General features: G+C 44.8%; 1 protein-coding gene across 1 annotated transcript in view; it reads right to left on the bottom strand.

Moving 5' to 3' along the window:
* Positions 1 to 20,939: 20,939 nt before the first annotated feature.
* The window catches only part of TMEM50A (transmembrane protein 50A), a 50,079-nt gene continuing 49,303 nt past the window's right edge, over positions 20,940 to 21,715 (bottom strand). Inside the window, exon 7 of the mRNA XM_069223944.1 lies at positions 20,940 to 21,215. Coding sequence (XP_069080045.1) covers positions 21,170 to 21,215 — 46 coding nt within the window. The 3' untranslated portion in view covers positions 20,940 to 21,169. The remainder of the gene's footprint in view (positions 21,216 to 21,715) is intronic.

The following is a 21,715-nucleotide window of genomic DNA, read 5'->3' on the forward strand; positions in this document are numbered from 1 at the left end:
GAATGGTGTGTAAATAGCCCATAAAGCTGTTGGTGCCTTATCGTAGCTTTATAAGTTACCGTCATTAGTCTTGGTTTCACTTTTCTGATACTTCGATTAATATTTGTTATTTGAGGCTAGCACTTCTCTAGGTGCCAGAACCAACCAGAGTATGTGTTTGTTTTATTTTAACAGTTTAGTAACAACCCCTCATTTTTAAGAAGTAAAAATGAGGGGAAGGAAATCTGAGGCTCTCTGCAGGTTCCAGAACTTTCAGTCACAGAAATGTGACAAAAATGCTTGTTTTTAACCAAAGTTGAGGTTTGCAGGGGTTTTCAGGTAGCATTACCTGGTGAGAATGTAAGTCACACAACCCTGGACTCTCCTGGGAGTCTAGCTTTCAGAAATGTCTGGGCTCAGTAGATTTTTCTGGGTGGCGTTAAACTAGAGCCCAAAAATCCGCAGCTACCCACATTGTGAAAAAAACATGAATTCTTCTGAATAAAAGATAATGCCTCCTAGTCACTTTTTGGGGTTTATTGTGTCACAGGTGTTGGGCCCAACCACACAAGTGTGTACCATTTTATTGGGAGACTTGCAGCACTACAGAATAGTAGCTTATTTGCATTTGAGCCTTCCAAATTAAAGCCAGTGTGTAAGAATGAAGACATGTAGCTTCTGCACTCTGAATCACATGCTAGTATGTGTACCCACAAATCCAGAGATGCACAGATTCCCCCACTGCTTTTCAACTCATCATCTGGTCTACATTTCAGAAATACATAGGTTGCCTTCAATCTGATTTTTGATTCTTTATATTTTATCAAATGGATTGCTGTATAGTTGATACATAATGAAAAAACATTGTAAGGTAAAACTCAGTTGCTGGCTCTGGGTACCTTAGGGTCTTGGAGAACCTAGAAACCCTATATATCTCTACGACCAGAAGAGTCTAACGGACATACCAGTGTATAGCTTTTGTAAATTGGTCAATGTGACAAGAAGTTACAGATGAATATGGTGTCACAAATGGCTTTGTTTCCTACCCAGTGTTCATTTTTTTTTTATTGGGAAGATGGTTCACAGCAAACTTTTAATTTGTGCTATTTTAGGAAACAAATCAGACACCTTTTTGCAGAGTACTTGTTCCTGATTTTCCCCCCAAAAACCCAAATATAGCTACATTTTGGCTATTTTGTCTATCCCCTCAAGGCGAGTTCACAAACCCTGGGTATCTTTAGAATCCCTATGATAGTGCGAAAAAATGGTGCAAACTTTACGCGAATAACTTATGTGGAAAAACAATATGGAGGCCTAAGTGCGAACTTCCTGAAATAGCCAAAAAATGGCTCAGCGCTGGAGTGAAAAGTCTCAGCAGTTAAGGGGCTAAACACATGTGACACATTGCATAGTCTGAGCTGATTTGGCATTAGACTCCTTACTATGTTTCCACATGTTTACCAAAAATGAAAAACAGCATACCCAAAGCGTTTAACCAAGGCAGGTGCGTGGTTTTATATTATTGATTCATCCTCTCTTTGCTTTAATGTCCGTAATCATGCATTGTAGAACAGGCAAGAGCTAAGGGAGTCTCCCACTAAACAATAACAGGAAGAGTCAGTATGGTTCTATCACTAGTTACAGTTGCATTGGACATTAGCATTACATCAGCACATGTGGGTAACACACTGGCTCAATAACCATTGCTAAAAGGAAGTCTGTATTTGGTACTTCCCAAACCCCTATGAGCGTAGTTCGATGTGGTCTTTTAGCAACAGTCTTGCAGCTTACTTTAAAAATCTAATGTCAGGCGTTTATGTGTCTAGTGCTGTTCCAACGCAGTGTTGAGATTTGGCTGCAAACTGTAAAGCGTAGGAAGGGTAATGCTAAAAAATGAGAAAAAGGCAGATAACAATCAATATTAACATACAATTATAATAAGCTTATGCCTAATAGTGGAAGTGATCAGAGCTTGAAACCAGCCCACTGCCCAAAACAATTAGTTACATGCAAGGATCTATTTACAAAAAAAGAAACCTGATCAAAGAGTACAAATAGTTATGGCAAACTTATATGATTTGCATTTGTAATTTAGCTAATCAAACCTTAATGGTTTGAAAATCTGCTACTGTCTGTCATCCTTGTGGAGTTAAATGTGCTTCATTGTTAGAGTTAGAATCTACCCCAGAGACAGTTAGAGTCTGTCCCAGCCCAGTCCACATCGTGAAGAATCTATGTACCCGTTTGGAGAATTTGGAGTGTTCTGCTGTTCTTGAAGTGTTTGCAATGTCCTAGGAGTGAGAGTGAAGTAAAATTATGCATGTGTTGTCGAGTGTTGCAGTGTTTTCAGGTCTGATGAGTTAGTTTCCTGTTGTGGTGTCCATTTGAGTCCAGAAGTGCTCTGCTTTGAAGTGGGATTAGAGATGCTGTTTTATGTATACCATTCCTACTTATGAAGAGAAAAGCAGTTGCTGCAAGAGTTGAAGTTTTGATAATCGGACGCATAGTACTCTATGACCCAGGGACAAACGTTGAGTATATTAAGTTCCAATTTGTCTATTAAGGTTGTGGTGTTGGAGCGTGAAGCTCTGCTGGTCGAACAAAGATAGGGACTTTTTAAACTTCTGATTAGAGATTGTACTGACTGAGATTGGTGTTTGGCTAATCCTTTTGCACAGAGGAACAGACCGCTCTAGTGAGGGTGAATTCCCACTAGCTGAGATTTCACTTCAAGTGTTTGATAGCACCAGCAGGATGTTATTCCTCATTTCCCTAGAGTGACTGTTGACTTTCAACCTTTCTTTTAGTGGAACAGAGAAGAGTTGTTGCTTGCTTTGTGCTTTCATTAATTTGCTTTTGTGAAGCTGATCACTGTTGGATGAGAGCAGCTGTGACGTGCTGCAAGTTAGTTCAGAAGGTGCTGCACTGGTATTGGTTGGTAAGTGTAGGTGCTGTGATTGGTCATTACGTCAGACAGCGCCACATTGTGAGTGGCCAGTTCAGTGGGATACCTGCCAACGCACACAGTGCCACTATGTGAGACATAATATTGGCGCCCTTCATATGGACACTCAGTGAAGAGCCGATATCACACAGTGGTATGGAAAATTAGCTAAAAACCACTGTAAGCTGTTCATTTTCAGCTTGTTTTCATATGCTTTTAACTGCTGACATCCATTAAGGGGTGTGAAAACACCACAGGACAGCAGCATTAGCCTAGGAAGCTCTTTTTCTTTGGAGGTGGGGGTTTGTGACGGGGCTGCTGCAAAAGTGTCTTGTAGGTACTTTTCAGTACGTGGCTCACAAAGTATTTTTTTTTTTTGTAGTTTGCAAATATGCAACGGTATTACACAGAGACCTGATGTTAGTGTTAATTGAGTACTACTTTGTGATTTCCTGAGAACTGCCAGTTATTTCAGTGAATGTTACTGATTTTGTGTTGCGCTGAATATAATGTAGTGATGAATTTGTTCAAGAAGTTGAGAGCTTTGTTGAGCGATGATGTTAGAACATCTGTACCTGAGACGAGTAGGCTCCTCCAAAGGTCACCTCTGCACATACATGACAACCAGCGCTGGGTTACACACATGTATTTGGGTCAAATAATGTAAAAAGATCGCATTGAATGAAGGGTCCTTGCAGTTTCCCCTACGTTACTTTAATTTGAGAATAGTTGAAAAATTGAGGGGAGTGTTGTATGAGATGAAACCCCCACCTAGACCAGCTCAATATGAGGCTTTGAATACATGGGAGCGAGCCACACATAAAAAAGGGAAGGACAAAATATCAGTCAAAGAATAAGGTCCAGAGCTGGCTGGAAGCAAGATTAAATGCATAACAGAAAGAAGGGAGGGAGGGAGAATGTAATCAATGTTATATATATGTATCCCACATTAACAAGAGACAAAAAAGAGAGAAGAAAACACAAAGGAGGGTGGGGGGTAGAAATCAAGAGAAGAAAGATGATATGAGTGATAGTAACTCCTGTGATGATCTTCTAGATAATACGATAACTTCAAACCCCTACATAAAAAGTTAGTGGGAATCAGGCAGACGGAGGGCCCCCACTCATTGCTGATATAAGTGCAAGTGCTGATCAGTGTCCACCTAAGGATGGTTTGCCCCTCGGCATATCAGCTTCACCAGCTGGAATTTTGAGTACTGTTATCATTGTTACTCTTAACCCCAGTTGCCCCTATGATCGCAACAGTGCCCATTATCCCAAGCACTGGGCCTACCATAGACTCAGGAGCAAGGCCCCAAACAGTACCAACCCCCATTGTGAGTTGGTCTGCTACAGACGGTGAGGAAGCCCCCAAGTGAGATAGCCCAGCGGACGATTCTCCAGTGAGGTCAATGGATGTTTTCAGAATTAAGACAGAACTTGAGGAAATTAGTCAAGGAAATCTGGAATTTATAAATGTCACAACAAGAAGGAAATTCTGTTGCTCTGTCAAGAAGCTGTGAGATATACATGTGAGGCTCATGAGGTTCTCAAAAGAATAGGAAAAGAATGTGGGGTAAAACTGAGAGAAAATCTAGACCTGTGGCACACACAGGCTGACTGGCTTTTCAAGATTTCAAAGGTGCTTTGGGAGGCTTTGAACACTTTCTTTGACGTTGTTATCCCTAACGATCTGTGGGCTGAGTGTACGGTATCAGTACAGTGGCTGAATTAAGGACCGCTGAGGAATGCTCAAATGCTCCTTCTCAGACTGTCAGAGAAAGTATAATAAGGTGATTAACTTTTTTAAAACTAACGTCCTACTGAAAGAGATTGATTTGTTAAAAATAGCTAGGACAACCCAGGAGTCTAAAGAGTCAGTGCATGCTTATTATGAATGTCTAATGCAGACCTGTTGCCAGTATAATGGTATCTAGGATCTCGAAAGTGGAAATCTTGGAGCGTTTGTGTCTTACTTTGTTCTAAAATTGCATCCGGTGACTAGCTTGCATATTCAGCAGAATGCGATTTTTTGGCAAAGTCGTTGAACGAAATTCAATGATACACAAGAATTGAAGTGATGATCTGGAATCGAGACAGAAGATTAAAGAGAAATTCATGTTGGCTCAAACCAAGTTAACACAGAAAAGATTTCAGAATAGCCGGTATGTGGCAACTTTGGGTTCCTACGGTGGTGCAGGAGTGCAGGGAGTTGGTTATCAAAGTGGTGATCAAATGATGCAGAATGGGAATGGTTTCCCACAAGGTAGAGGACAAGGGATGCCAGTAGGTTCAGGAATGGATATAGTTATGCTGAAGAGGACTAACCCTTGTCCTTGTTGTAACAAGTTGGGTAATTGGAAAAAGGAATGTAGATTGAATCCAATGCAAATGATGGTCAAACGCCTAATATGAATGTGATGGCAACTCAGAATATGTAGATGTTAAGACCTTAGAACCCTAACATGCTCCAAGTCCTGTTGTTGCAGCACAATATGAATAATCTGAGGTTTAATGTCAATCCGAACCTAACAGTTCAGCAAACAATGTTCACAAGCCCTGACAGTTTAGTTCCCAGTCTTTGATCATTTCTGAGATACTGGTACAGATAAGTGACTACAATAGTGCTTGGAAGGGGAGAAAGATTACATGCTTGGTGCACGGTTTTGCGGTAGACTAGAGTGGCCAATATGTGGATTTAGAGGTGAATGCCCACCCTGTGGTGTTTCTTACCAACACTGGTGCTACCAGCTCTACTGTGCTACCTGCTCTATTATAAGATCTGCATAGGCCCCAAACCTGCCCCTCTCAGGAAACAGGTGCAAGTTATAGGCATTCCAAACAGACAGTCTGTCAATCCTGACAATAGGTCTCCTTGAAGAAGACCATATGTTTGGAGTATACCATTCAAGTCCAGTCACTCTATTAGGTTGGGACCTTCTGTGTATATTGAATTGTATATTACACCGGAAGATGTTGAGTTTCAAAAACACAATGAATACTCAGCACTCAAAAGTCAGCAGTTGGATTGTTCCAGGTTCTGACAAAGAAGGACTTACCCGCTGACTTAAAGGGCACTGTGCAGGAGGAAGACTGGGATTATACTTGCAAAGGCAGTGGTCTGATCAAAGATGTTGAACCTGTGAGAGTAAAAGTCCAACAGAATGCAGAGTATCCCCAAACGCCCCAGCACAACCTCTCACCAGAGGTGGTAGTTGGAATTACTCTTGTAAGTGAGTCTATCCTAGACCAAGGCATTTTAATTTTCAAAGAGATACTAGGAATTCCTTGCAATTTTCCTATAATGGGCCTGCAGAAACCAAACAAGTAATGGAGAATTATACAGGACCTCAGAAAGGTTAATAACATTGTTGTCTCATGTTTTCCTGTGGGACCCAATCCTGCAGTGATAGTGTTTCAAATACCTTATTAAACTGAGTGGTTCACAATGATCGATCTGTGCAAGCATTCATTCTAATCCCATTACAAGAAGACAGTCTATTCCTCTTCTCATTCTGGTTCTAAAATAAAGTTTTGGTGCACTGCTAAGTTTCACAGGTTTAAACAGAAAAGCCATAGATCTTCAATCAGATACTGAAAAAGAATATGGAAACCTTGTAGTTGCCGTGCAACTCAGCTCTGGTCCAATATATCAACCAACCTATTGGTGGCATAAAAAATGTAAAAGACATGCAGAAAAGATACAATTGCCCTGTAGAATCATCTGGCCAAAAATGAACATAACGTACCAAACCTAACTGCAGCACTGTCAAAAGGAATCCCTGTATCTACAATGCAATATTGAGAAAGGAGCCAGAAAAGTGTCTCAAGAGAGAATCTTTTCCATATTGAAAGTGAACTCTACCACAACACAAAGAGATGTCAGAATGATTTGGGAATGGTGGGATGATGTTTTCAGTGGATTCCCAACTTTTTCCTAGTGGAAAAGCCTCTAGACTGGCTTTCACACAAGAATGTATACTATCTGCTACCTTGGGACAAGGAATGCTTGAAAGCCTTCCTCAAGCTGAGAATGTCACTGTGACCCCAACCCTAGGAATGCCTGACTATGGGAAGGCTTTTGTTTTACACTGCTATGAGAGGGATGGGCTACCTCGTGGTACTCACAAGTCCAAGCATCCTGTTGCATATTTTTCAGCCACTCTTGACCCAGTATCTGTAGCATTGCCAGGTTGCCTAGAGCCGGTGCCTGCAGTTGCAGTTGGTTTAAGCATTCAGCAATATGAAGGTAAAATTATGGGCTACCCCCTTACAGTTATGCTTCCACATTCTATTGAGGTACTGCTTACTTACACTCGGACACAGCATATGACAAAGAGTAGATTGACACGTTACAAGCAGGTTATCCTCGCTGCAGAAAATATCACTCTGCGGAAGTGCTCCTATCTCAATCCAGCCGCAATGATGCCTTTGCCCATTACTGATGAGAATATTGACAGGGTTGACCACAGCTGTTTGGATGTTACAAAATTGTGTGCCGAGCGAAGACCTGACAGTCAAAATGTACCTCTGGAAGAGACAGATTATATGTTGTTTGTGGTCTGCTCTACTTAAAAGATAAAAGGGGGATTTTGAAAGCAGCCTATGCTGTTTGTACCTTAGAAGGTGTAGTGGAAGCCTCCTAATTGGATAATGTAACCTCTGCACAGCTGGCTGAACTAATCACTCTTACAAGAGCCTGTTGCGTAACTGTTAGAAATGGGGTCTAGTTGGCAGAGGTATTCACCTTTCTCCAAATAGGGACCACAATCCTAGTCCGGGTAAGTCACACACTATCCAAATTTACCTGAGCCCACCCTCTGGTAGCTTGGCACTGAGCAGTCAGGCTTAACTTAGAAGGCAATGTGTTAAGTATTTGTGCAAAACCTCATACAGTAACATAGTGAAAACACCACAAAAATACACCACACAGGTTTTGAAAAATATAAGATATTTATCTGGTTAAATTAAGGTCAAAACGATAAAGATTCAATAAGCATCACTTTTGCAAGATTAAAAAGAATCTTAATTCTTAGAAATCAACAGTTGTCTCTTGGTTTCACAAAGTACCTGGTTTGCGTAAAAAATAACACACACAGAGACCGCAGAGGAGGAGATGCGTGGAAAAATAGGGTGTGCGTTGGATTTTCCGGCTCGGCACTGACGTTCCGTCATTTCTTTCCACGCTGCAAGTAGCTTTGCATCGATTTCCGGCCACAGTCTTGGTTCCTCACTGCGATGCGGGGATCTTTTTGACGCCCAGGGGCAATGTGTGGAAATCCTGGGCATGGGGGACAAAGTCATAGGCGTTGCGTCGATCCGGTAGGTGACGCATCCAATATTCTGTCGCACGGCAGGTGCTGTGTTGATTCTTCACTCTGGAAGTCAAGCTGCATCATTCCGGTTCGGCTGTGCGTCGATCTGGTAGGCTGTGCGTTGAATTTCTGGCTGCAAGGCAGACGCTGCATCGATTCTTCACTTGGGAAGTCAGGCTGCATTGTTCCGGTTCAGCGGTGCAGCAATTTTCTCGTCGCAAGGCAGGCTGTGTGTCGTTTCCGGCAGGCTGTGCTTCGATTTTCGGCACACAAGGAGTTCCTTGCAAAGATGAAGTCTTTTTGGCCCTGAGGCTTCAGAAAACAGGAGGCAAGCTCAATCCAAGCCCTTGGAGAGCACCTCTCAGCAAATTCAGAGGGCAGCAAGGCAATAACAAGGCAGCAGTCTTTCTCAGCAAAGTAGTCCAGGAGAGTCCTTTGGGCAGCCAGGCAGTTCCTCTTGACAAGTTGCTGGTTCAGGTCCAGAAGTGTCTGATCTGGTGGGGTCAGGGACCCAGTTTATATACCCAAAAATGCCTTTAAAGTGGGGGAGACTTCAAAAAGTGGTTTTGAAGTACACAAGGTCCCCTTTCAGTACAGCTCTGTCTGCCAGGGTCCCAGTGGGGGGTTTGGCAGACCATTGCGTGGGGGCAGGCCAGTATGCTTTGAAATGTAAGTCTCAGGCCCTCCACCCTCCCAGCCTAGGAAGACCCATTCATTATGCAGATGAGTGCAGGTGTGACTGAGTATCCTGTGTTTGTGGTTGTCTGGGTGAAATGCACCAGGGAGCTGTCAACCAGCCCAGACATGGATTGGAGACAGGCTGCAAGGCACAGATGAATTGTAAATGCAGAGAAATGATCACTTTCTAAAAGTGCCATTTCTAAAATAGTAATATAAAATCCAACCTCACCAATACGTAGGATTTCCTATTACCATTCTGGCCATACTAAATAGGACCTGGTTACTCCTTTCCGATCAGAATCTACCACTCAAACAGTATATGAAGGTAGCCCTAATGCTATCATATGAAAGGAGCTAGTAATATTCAACTTACAGGCCCTGGCCTCATGCAATGCACTGTACTAGGGACTTACAAGTAAATCAAATATGCCAATTGGGTATGAACCAATGTTAACATGTTTAAGGGAGAGAGCATATGCACTTTAGCACTGGTTAGCATCGGTAAAGTGTGCAGAGTCCTAAAACCAGCAAAAACAATGTCAGAAAATTGGAGGGAGGCAGGCAAAAAGGTGGGGGATGACCATGCTAAGGCTGTCAGGTCTAACAGTAACTGACAATTTAAGAGTCACCATCTACCCTGACAGCCAATACGCATTTGGCATGGTCCACGATTTTAGACAGTTGAGGACCCAAAAGGGCTACATGACTTCCTCTGGCTCCCCTAACTGAAATGGGAATTATTTTATAGATTTGCTTGATGCTCTGCAATTATCTGCCAAAATAGCAGTGGGGAACTGTGCAGCACACACAAGTATATGTGATGTTGTGAACACTGGCAGAAATTGCGGTCTTAGGTCCTTCACATTCAGTGGAGACTATACAAATGATTCTGCAACTGATATTGCTTCTATCCTCTTGTTGTCTGTTGCTGATACGTAGGAAACGATAAAGAGCTTCCTGGAGTGAGTCCCAGTAGGTATGGGTCAGAGCAGGGTGTACCAAGAATCAGAATGATATCTGGGTTTCAACAGATGGGAGGCCTGTTCCTTGGGATGCAATGCTGTCTGCTATGGCCGGGCAATTTCACAGCCCATCACTTATAGGGAGAGATATTATGATGCGCTTGTTTGTCACTTTGGTTTAATCCACTTTTCCATGTTATTGCAGAGAATCTGTGTCACCTGCCAAGAGCTAAATGTAGGTAGGTGAACTCAAGTGACTATAAGTCATATATTAAGATTAAGTGGTCCTTTCAATCACATGCAACTTGATTTTGTTGAGATGCCGATATGTAATGGACCCTGTTACATTCTAGTTGTAGTGTGTATATTTTCTCATTGGGTGGAAGAGTAGCCAACCAGGAGGAAATACAGTCTTACTGTGGCCAAACTGTTGGGGGAGTAGGTCCCTTGTGCCTTTCAGTTGCTTTGGAGTCAGATCAAGGAACTCATTTTAATAATGAGATGATGTGTATGACGCTGCAAGTGGATGAGAGACTTCATTGTAGTTACCAGCCTGAAGCATCGGGGAGTGTTGAACAGTTTAATGAGACACTGAAGCCCATCTAGCCAAAGTGTGTGGGTCCACATCCTTTAAGTGACTGGATGCTCTTACCCTGGTGCTGATGAGTCTCTGAAGTATCCCTGACGGAAGGATAGAATTGTCCCTACACAAATGTTTTATAGGAAGAGCCAGTATTCCCGTTGTGGCAGCAGCTGCCCTTGTGAATATTACAGATGATATGGTTCTTCACTAAAGCAAGGGATTGGCAGCTGTGGTGCAGGTCGAAGCAGCAACTTCCCTTCCAAGCCAAGAACAATGCCACAGCCTTGGTCTCAGGGAGTGAGTCCTGGTGAAGAAAGATGTCTGGAAGTCATGTCTGGAGCCCCGCTGGCCAAGCCCCTTCCAAGTCATCAGGGGGACCAACTTTCTGTGAAGTATGGTGGCTTTCTGAACTGTGTACATGCTTCTCACACCGAAGAGTGAGACAAGGTGGTGACCACAAACACTGTCTGGAGCAAAGCTCCAGAGTTCCCGGAGTAATCCGAGCTGGAGAAGAATATGCCCAAGTGTTCACTTCTTCCAGCTGGGCTGAGAATTGAAAAGCACACCCTTCCATAGCTGGGTATCGGAGTCATAAAGCTATTGCAACATCTCACTATTATGGTAGTGCCTCTTTTACCCCAAGGCAAACACCAAAGTACAGGCAGATGTATGAAGCTGTTGTTATGATTGCAAAAGGTCCAATTTGCAGAATCAGGCAGCTTGCAACCACAAAAGGCTTTTTAGTATGTATGAAACACAAAGTAACACATTACCAAATCGCAATTTGAGTTTGTGACCAAATACAAATACTGATCCGGTATTTGGAAGTGGCATGCTTAGGTTGTCTCTTCCAAATACCAGTTCAAAATGGCATGTATTCATGTTTTGCGACTGAAATATTAATATTTTACCGACTACACAAAAGTAGTGGTAATCCATTTGTAAATGGTATGGGGCACCAAGGTACCCCTTCACTTTTGTGAATGTTGACAAAAACATTTTTAGGAGTAGGCAGCGGTCCAAGGGACGACTGACTACACCTAAAAAAAAAGTACTTACAACTTTTCCATTTTTTGTAAGCATCCTGAAAACGGGCTGCATAAAAAATGCTTTATTTAAAAGCAATCACAGACATGGTGGTCTGCTGACATCCAGGATAACCATCCATGTGATTCATAGCAGGTCACAATTTGCGAACTACCTCATTAATATTCATGAGGTAGGTCGAATTGCGACCCACTACGAATTGGGTTTTTGCAAACCAACCTATTAGTAAATAGGTCAGTTCACAAAAACCGAATGGATTTGATAGAAGTTGGTGCACAATTTACAACTACTTTTACCAAATCCATTCTTATTAAATATGGCGTTTATTGCATTATGATAGAATCTCCCTTAGTATCTTTCCTCCTCAAAGGGTATAGGTCTCCACTGCCCAAGGGCATGATTTAGATATTGGTGGATAAATTACTCCGTCACAACTGTGACAGATATCCCGTTCATCGAAATCTAAATCCCAATATATCCTATGGGATTTCGATAGATCGGACAACTGTTACCGTTGTGACAGAGTTTCCTAACAGGAAATCCAGTAAATCTGTATCGTTGCACAGGAGACTGGGGTGTTCCTTAACAGCATCTAGTGAGGAACTTTTCAACCACTGCTGGCATAATTTTCCTACACTATATGTTGTCACTATACCCGAGTGTTCTGAGGACACATAGCAAGGGTCCGGCCTCTTTGTTCTAAACGCCCCATGGAGTTCACAAAATGTATATGGCACCCATTGGTGTCTACAGGCCACATTAACCACCCACCAGGACATGAAAGTGATGTGTTAAATGTTCCATTCTGGATCCATTAATTGAGCTGGTCTTCAGATGCATTTATATACTTTTGCTATTTATAAAATTTTGCAGGGGCAGGAATTCAATTACTTAATCTTTGCTAAGCCGAAACAACTAATCTGTTGTACAGTTTCATTTAAAAATATAATTTGAACAGGTATCAGCTATACTCTAAATAAAACGTCCTTTCCCTTATTTGCCAATTGTTGGTTCCCCACACATTTTTCAAGTCTATCGACTTCAACCAGTAATCACAGCCTTCTATAGCTAACCTTGAAACAAAGGAATCAGAATATATTAATTTTGTATCAGTCAATAAAATATTGACTTGCCATCGCTGGCAATTTAAAATAATATGACTTAGCATTTTGAACACTGTGCTCAGAGAAATATGCACATTTTTCAGTATACATTTTGGAACTCCCTACTGGTGTAGTCAGACAGTGTTCCCACTGTGTGTAATTAAAAATAGCCTTTGAGGTACTTGCTCAGTGAATAAAATGATGTCCTCAAAACATTTCTCCACATTTTCTTTGGATTGATACACATCTTCATTTTCAAATACTGTAATATACTGTAAATCAGACATCATAAAATCAACTATTTCCACATCTCAATCATCAGAAACGACTTCGGGTGTAATTACATTGTTAATGGAAAGTTTGAATACATATGGAATTTGAATGACCTCCGTCGGCCCATATATAATTAAATAATATCCCAAGCAATCCCATCAGGAATTGGTATGGCAGAAATGTTCACTAGGGACAAGTCCCTGCGGACTTTGTGTGAAGAAAAATGTGGTTTTAAGACCTCATCCACCAGTTCTACTGTAGAGTGCTCAGGAAGGTAATGACCATGTATAAGTAAGAAGAAAACAATGACAAACCTAATCCAAAGGGCAAAGGCAAGTACAGTTAATAAGAGCCATAGATAGTTCCATGGAAGAATGAAATAGTTCATTTTGAGCCAAATTATCAGCTTACACGCTCTTGACAGTTCTGTTGCAGTAGAGGCAGATGAGTCAGTGAAAGTGTCATTGAAGTCGGCAAAATATCTAGATGCAGTTTGTGCAAAAACTAGAGCCGTGTTTGGAAGAGAAGAACTTGCAGAAGACTACTTCGGTGGTTCAGAGTAAACTATGCCATCTGTTTGTGTAGAATTTGAATAAAATTGATCAATATTATTGGTGTTATTTGTTGTAGAAGTTAGTGGAACCAATGAAAGCTAATTTTCCATCCTCCCCAAGCTTGGAGAGGTGTCAGCGCTGCTGCTTAATACCTGTAGAGGGAACATCCTGATCTGTAGTGGGAGGGATTCGGGTACTACCTAAGAGCCCCTAGGTCTGCTGTGCACATTGTTGATGGAGACAAAGCGATGTTCTTTAGAATCAGGCAGCAGTGGTAAAATGACAGTTCTGGTACTGTGTATTTCCAGGATTGGAACAAGTGCATGATAAGAAGGACCAAACTCCTTTTTCACCGCAATCTTTTTATGCTCTGGATCCCCAACTTTTGGAATCCAGCCAGTAGATGTTACTGATACATTCCCTATTCCCAATGAGGCGGCACTGGCAGATGCGTTGTCGTTGTGGAACTTCTGTAAGTCCTGCAAGAGAGGGACACGTTCATTTATGTCAAAAGGTGTATGTGCCGGACAATCAAGACTTGGAACATACATTAGTGTTCCGAACAGGTATTCGTATGAAGTATGCCCCCCACCCCAGGGACCTTCTGGGCAGATTAAGTGCTCCCTGGACTTCATACAGGTGTGTAATCCAACTACTACTACCTGTGCCCACTACTACTGTAAAGAATTGCTTTAAATCTCCGTTTCGTTGCTCCACAACACTATCTCCCACTTGATGAAATTGAGACAAGTAATGCAGTTGGACCCCTAACAAAGCCATGGCGTCCCTCAAAGTCCTTGAGGCACAAGCAGGGCCCTGGTCCAAGTGGAAAGCCGCACCAGCATATATGACGAGAAAGACTTGCAAATCTTTAATAACAGTTCGAGTGTCAGCCGAGTGTTGTGGCCAAACCCATAGAAATCTTGGAGCACGAGCCAACAGCTACTAAAATGTATTTGTATGCACTATCAGGTGAGCACAATGGTCCAAGTACACACATTGTAATAGTTTGTTGGAAATTAGGAAGGGTATCTGCGGTGGGTGTTTGACGGTGGATCCTTTTATTTGCTGGCAGATGTCATAACAAAGGACATAGTGCTTGGTCGGTTTGTATAGCCCTGGCAACCAGTAACATGCTTGTAACAGTGATATAGTAGCTACCACACCAGCATGTGCTGCTTTGATCAATTCAGGTCTTTGTTGGGAATCACATGATATCCCACCCCTGGCATTACTGCTAGGGCGGTATTGAGGCATGATGTGCAGTAGGAATATTTAGCAGGATATGCTTTTGATAAGGGCGGGCCTTCAGCCGAAGCTTTCACAGCTGCCAGTGATTTGTCATCCAATTTTGTTCTAGAAAGAGTTCCTGCAGCAACAGAAGCCTTAGCTACTGCAGATTTGGCTGCTTCATCAGCCAAGGTGTTGCCTGCAATGTGTATTCAAACACGCTGATTTCCTAGTGTATGTACAACGTGGATGTTGGGTAGCGATTCTTTAGATCTGCTACTTTCCCCCACAGAAATCTGTGTTTAATGGTGTTTCTTTTTGAATCTCTGAACCCATTTTGGCAGCAGTAATGCAGATATTCATTGAAGGACTGGACACAATAGTATGAATCGGACATTCAGCGTCACCTGCTCAGGATCCATATGTTCCAGTGCCATCACCAGAGCCTTGAGCTCTGCAAGTTGTGCAGTGCAGTCCCCTAGGGTATGCGTGTAAGTATGTTGTGGAATCAAACTTGCCATCTTTCATGTATCCTCTCAACTGTGCAAGCGGCAGAATATTGATGTTTGGTGCCTATAGCTGGTTGGGCTGAAACCTCAGTATACAAAATTGTCTGATACTGTTCTAAAGGCATTGTGTTTGCTGGAACTGGATATTCAAGTTCATATTGCAAAAACTCTTGGATTTATAATGAGAGTCAAAAATATAGTCAACATCAGTGGCCGTCAGAGACGTTGCCTATTGGATCCAATGCCGATGTAATGCTTTAGCATTAGGAACACTAGCTTTGGTGACAGCCTCAACGGCTGAGATGGGGGATACAAATGTGATTTGTATGCAGTCGGGATGTGTTGTGTGATGTGGCGTGCATGAAATGACGGAGAGTGCATGTTCCACATGGCAAGGATAGGGATGCGGGCCAATGACTGTGACGGTGCAGTTGGTAATAACTTCTCTTTTTCTCCTGTACAATTCATGTAGGTCAGCTCCCACCAGAGGAAGGATATTTGGTGTGCCATCGCCAACGACGTTCGGACCCTGGGGTTCTATAACAGACGGAGCACCCACTGCCTTAAGAGATGGGAGGACATTCGCCGCTGGAGCAAGAAGACGGCGGAGGCCCAGCTGGGGATGGCCTCCCAACGTGGGATGGGTGCCTGTCGCACCATGACCCCCCTGATGTTCAGGATCTTGGCGGTGGCGTACCCGGAGTTGGATGGGTGCTTGAGGGCATCACAGCAGCAACAAGGGGGTGAGTACACACTCATTCTGCTGATTCAGCACGCAGTGGAGGTGTCTGGGTGAAGGAGGTGGGCTGGGTGTTTCCCCAGGCCAGGGCGGGTGTGCTAGTTAAGTCCCCTTTTTCAGGCAGACCCTGTGGCACCCCACCCCACCTGGGTACAGTGCCAACTACACCTAGTCAGGCTCCTGTGACATCCATGTGTGCAGATATCGGCCATAGCCTTGTAGGCCATGTCCCAGGGATTGTATAGTGGACCCCAAGTGCGTGGCGTAGTGCAGGGGGCTTCTGTGTCTGTTGTGTCCGCCAACAGTAGCGGTAATGCATGCACTGAGCATCTTTCTTCTGTCTTTCCTCCCCCATCCCTTTTTGTGGTCTCCCTGTACATGTGTGCACTAGCATCATCAGATGGAGGAACAGTGGCACCGGAGCAGGAGGGAGCTGCATCCCACATGGCCCTGGAGGGCGAGACAACGGAGTCTGATTTCACCAGTGGGACGGAGGGCGAGGGGAGCTCCACGGCAGGGACAGGCACTAACACCAGTGATACGGACTCATCCTCTGATGGGAGCTCCCTTGTGGTGGCGGCCCCATGTGTGCCCCCCGCATCTACAGGTACAGCCGCCACCCCTCCTCCAGCACCGCCCTCCATGCATCCCCCTCAGCCTTTGCCCCGTGCCCGCTCACCCAGGAGGGGTGGGCATCTCCTTCGCCCAAGGCACCTCAGGCCCTGCCCCAGTCACCCCTGCTGCCCTCAGTGAGGAGGCCATTGACCTCAGGTCACTCACTGTTGGGCAGTCTACTAGAGGCAGTTGCAACAAACAAATGCATTCCTGGAGGGCATTTATTCTGGTCAGGCAGCCCTTCAGCGAGCTTTTCAGACTCTGGCCTCAGCACTGATGGCAGCCATTGTCCCAGTTTCAAACCTCCCCCCTCCAACTTCCTCCACTAAGACCCAATCCCCTGTACCTCAGCCTATCCCAAGCACACCATCAGACCAGCATGCACACACATCAACACATAAAGGAAGCTCAGGCAAACAGGAGCACCACACATCCCACAGGCAGTCACGCAAACATCACACACATGCAGACATAGCAACATCCACTGCCTCCACTGTGTCTCCCTCCTCCTAGTCTCCCTCCTCCCTCCCAGTCTCGTCTCCACTCACACCTGCATGCACTACATCTACAGCCAATACTTCCATCACCAGCACACCCACCACCACACCCCGCTCACGTTCATTCACCACACCCACTACCATTGACACATCCCCTGTGTCCTCTCACAGTGTGTCTGTGACACCACCTCCCAAGGTACACAAATGCAGGCGCACACACCCACCCAACAGCCATCCACCTCACGACAGCTTCCAGCGCATGCACCTTCACCCAAAGTCACCAAACTGACACCTCCTACAACCACAACCTCTTCCTCCACTCCCAAACCCCCTCCAGCTACCCGTCCCAGTATTCCTAAGAAACTTTTCCTGTCCACCCTTGACCTCTTTCCCTCATCTCACCTCCCCCACCCAGTCAGTCTCCTAGGGGCCGACTCTCCAGGTCCCAACCTAACACCTCAGCCACAACAGCAGCGGGACCAGTGGTGCCAGTAGTCACCGGATTCTGGAGTGCACCAGGCAGCAGGGCAGCCAGTGTGGCAAAGAGCCACAGCACGGACAGTCCCCCACCTGTCAAGCATCAAAAGTTGGCCAGAGCCCGGCGGGAGAGGGGGAAGACAACAGCCAGCAAAGCCGCTCCCAGGGGTACAGGTGGGAGTGTGGAGTCAGCTGCGACACCTTCCAAGGTGGGAAAGGGGCACAAAAAACCCAGCAAGTATGAGAAGAGCAGCACGGCGGAGAAGACCGCCATCAGCCCCGCTGCCCAGGATCCAGCCAGCACCAGCCCCGCTGCCCAGGAGGGGACCGCCAACACCAGCCCCGCTGGCCCAGACAGGACCGCCAGCACCAGCCCCGCTGGCCCAGACAGGACCACCAGTACCAGCCCCGCTGGCCCAGACAGGACCACCAGCTCCAGCCCCGCTGGCCCAGACAGGACCGCCAGCTCCAGCCCCGCTGGCCCAGACAGGACCGCCAGCAGCTGAGTCGCTGCCAAGGACACCGCCGCCACCAGCACCGCTGAACAGGACACCGCCACCAATAGCACCGCTGCCAAGGACACCGCCGCCACAAATAGCACCGCTGCCAAGGACACTGCCTCAACAAGCACCGCTGGCTCATGAGCGCCAAGAGCACTGACGCAACTGAGTCCGCCACGAGCAGGATGAAGCACTCTGGGCACAAAGCCCCCTCCAGAACCAGTGGAGATTTACATCCACTACCTCTGTCCTTGGCAGGATGAAGCACTCTGGGCACAAAGCCCCCTCCAGGTCCAGTGGAGAACCAGTGGAGATTTACATCCACTACCTCTGTCCTTGGCAGGATGAAGCACTCTCGGCACAAAGCCCCTTCCAGAACCAGTGGAGATTTACATCCAGTACCTCTGTCCTTGGCAGGAAGAAGCACTCTGGGCACAAAGCCCCCTCCAGAACCAGTGGAGACTGTTATCCACTTGAGAGACTGTGGCTTTGCACTCCCCAGGATTAAACAGTGGGCAAACCACTCACTGTAGAGACTTGAGAGACTGTGGCTTTGCACTCCCCAGGATTGAACAGTAGGAAAATGACCCACTGTAGAGACTTGTGAGACTGCTGCTTTGCACTCCCCAGGATTGAACAGTGGGCAAACCAACCACTGTAGAGACTTGTGAGACTGTGGCTTTGCACTCCCCAGGATTGAACAGTGGGCAAACCACCCCACTTGGGAGACTTGTGAGACTGTGGCTTTGCACTCCCCAGGATTGAACAGTGGGCAAACCACCCCACTTGGGAGACTTGTGAGACTGTGGCTTTACACTCCCCTGGATTGAACAGTGGGCAAACCACCCACTGTAGAGACGTGTGAGACTGTGGCTTTGCACTCCCCAGGATTGAACAGTGGGCATGTGGCCCCCTCGTGGATTTGGCATTGTGCACTCAACCGGCTGAGGTGCCCACCTTTTCCCTTCCCCCTGAGGTGCCTGTTTAATTCTATCTGATGCCCCTGCAGTGTTCTCTCCGTCATGTTCAGGTATCTTGTATGGGTCTCGCCTATGCAGTGTGGGCCTAGTGTTCCACGGACTTAAATGGTGCAATACCTGGACTTCTATTCTTGGTGTATATATTTGTTTATAGTGTATATATATTTTTGCGTACTGGATTTTAATAGATTATAATGGTTACACTCATTTTCTTTTGTCTTTGCATTCTTCGGGGGGGAGGAGGGAAGGTTGGTGGGTGTAACTGTAATGTATCATGCTGTATTAGTGTGTGTGTTGTTGTGGGTGGGGGTGTTGCGTGTGTGTGTCCCTGTTTTTTCCCTCCCCCCTCCCCTGTGCCGTAGGTGCAGTACTCACCGTGGTCTTCGCCACCGGCATTCGTGCTCCTGGTAGAGGAGCAAGAAGATAAAGGCTGTAAAAATGTGAAGCTCTGGTTCCATGGCGTCCTGGTTCCCCGTGCGGTGTATAGAGGTGAGTGTTTTCCCTTCGAAGTCCAGTTTCTGCTGTGTTTTTGTTCGTGCTGAATCCGCCCCAGAAAAGGTGGCGCATTGGTAGGTTGTGATACTGTGGGCGGTACATTGTCTCCCGCCTGTTTGTTGGCGGTGACCGCAGCGCAGTTTGTTTGTACCGCCGTGGCGGATGGAGTGTTAAAGTGGCTTTCTTTGTTGGCGGTTTCCGCCATGGTCGTGATTCTATTTTTTATTCTGCCGGCCTGTTGGCGGTCTTACCGCCGCTTTTACACCGACCGCCAGGGTGGTAATGACCACCTATGTGCTACAGCACTCAAAGCCATTGCAGGAATTTGCGTTTGATAAGTTACACTTAGAAAATACATTTATCAAAACATTACAAGCACTGCCGTGGAGGTCCTGTTATGACCAGCATGCAGAGTATCTCGAGAAAGCGATATCAAATATAGTGAGATTACACCACATGAGGTTTGATTTCTGCTTTTTCCATTGCTGCACCCTCCGCATTATAGCTTAACCTTTGTAACTTTAGAAAATAGACAACTTTAATAGTAGAAAAAAAAAAAAAGATACAAAAAAAAAAATACTGTGCATCAGTGAAAGGATGAAATCAACCATATTTTGAGACATATGCGATAACTGGGCGACATTACCGAAGGGGCAAAGGCTCTTGAATTTAATCAAATCCTTTCTACCCAGCAGAGTACATGAGTTAAGCATCTCTGGTGGAAGCAGAATCTGGGTCATCAAATAAGGAAGACCAAAGAAAAGTTAATGAAGTAAAAGGGCAGGCCACTGGGCTAAAAGGAGCCGTGCAATGCGCATAATACGAGCTTCATTCTAAGCAAAGCAGTCACAGTAAACCCAACACTTACGAGAGGGCTTGAAGAGGTATGTAGTGGCCCAGGGGGGTGGGGTGTCAGTGAGGTCATTCCCAAACGCATCTCTCTATTTAGTTATTTTGTCAACAGGACAAAAGAAACCTATTTATGCAGTTTTCCATACAAAACCATAGACAAATCCTTGAGGTTTCACATGCATTCTGAACTTTAACTTGTGCAAGCTCGTAGTAATACATTAGAATGTTTCAAAACCCTCATTTTTGCAACTCACAGATATACCCATCTGAAAAGTGCACGCTGCTCCCTCAGAGCTGCAGTCGCCCATCTTGAAATAAATCCCTCTCCTCAGCCGCCCACGGTGTTCCTGTATCTTGTGAGACCAGTCTCTCGGTGAGGCAGATTTATGACAGCTGATATTTGGTCATAAACCAAACCTGTGCAGACAAGATTGTACTAAGGTGTTTAAAAAGCACAACTCCAGCACTAAAATGAATTCTGGATTTGTAGGTTTCAAAGCACTTTTTATTAGCAACGTTTACCAAAGGACATTTGGTAGAATGGCATATATTTTATTAAACACGTTAGCAATAGATACATATTTAACAATAGAATACATTCGAAAACAACTTAGTGTTTTTACTTCATAATCCAGTGAAAGTACAAAAATGTAAATGGAAAAGTTAAGCAACTAAAAAAAATGGTAAATGTGTATTTAGCGTCTCACAGTCCAACATTTTCCATTGTAGGACACCAAAAGAAGTATTTATGACAGAAACGAGTAGAAATTGGCTTAACATGATTGTGGAAAAGTGTGGTATAAAACAGGCGGCATGGTTTTTCTTTCAACATATTCACTGCCATAAATCTTCTGTGCGACCAAACTTGAAGACCAAGCCCCTAGATAATAAATGAAAACCAAAACACATTAGCTTCATAAATAACAGATTAATGCAAATATGACATGTTAGACCTGACAGCCTTAGGGTGGTCACCACTGACTTTTTGCCTGCCTCCCTCCACTTTTTAGATGTTGTTTTTGCTGGTTTTAAGACTGCGCACTTTACCCCTGCTAACCATTGCTAAAGGGCATATGCTCTCTTCCTTTAAACATGGCAACACTGGATCATACCCAATTGGACTATTTAATTTACTTATAAGTCCCTAGTAGAGTGCACTATATGTGCCCAGGGCCTGTAGATTAAATGCTACTAGTGGGCCTGCACCACTGGTTGTGCCACCCACTTAGGTAGTTCCTCAACCCACTGCCATTTCGACTTGGCAACTTGCCCTAGGTAACCCATAGGGCAGGGTGTTGTGCAGGCAAAAGGCAGGACATGTACCTGTGTAGTGTACATGCCCTGGTAGTGTAAAACTCCTAAATTCGTTTTTATACTACT

This window comes from Pleurodeles waltl, chromosome 3_1 (genome assembly GCF_031143425.1).
Source record: "Pleurodeles waltl isolate 20211129_DDA chromosome 3_1, aPleWal1.hap1.20221129, whole genome shotgun sequence".
Taxonomy (NCBI): Eukaryota; Metazoa; Chordata; class Amphibia; order Caudata; family Salamandridae; genus Pleurodeles; species Pleurodeles waltl.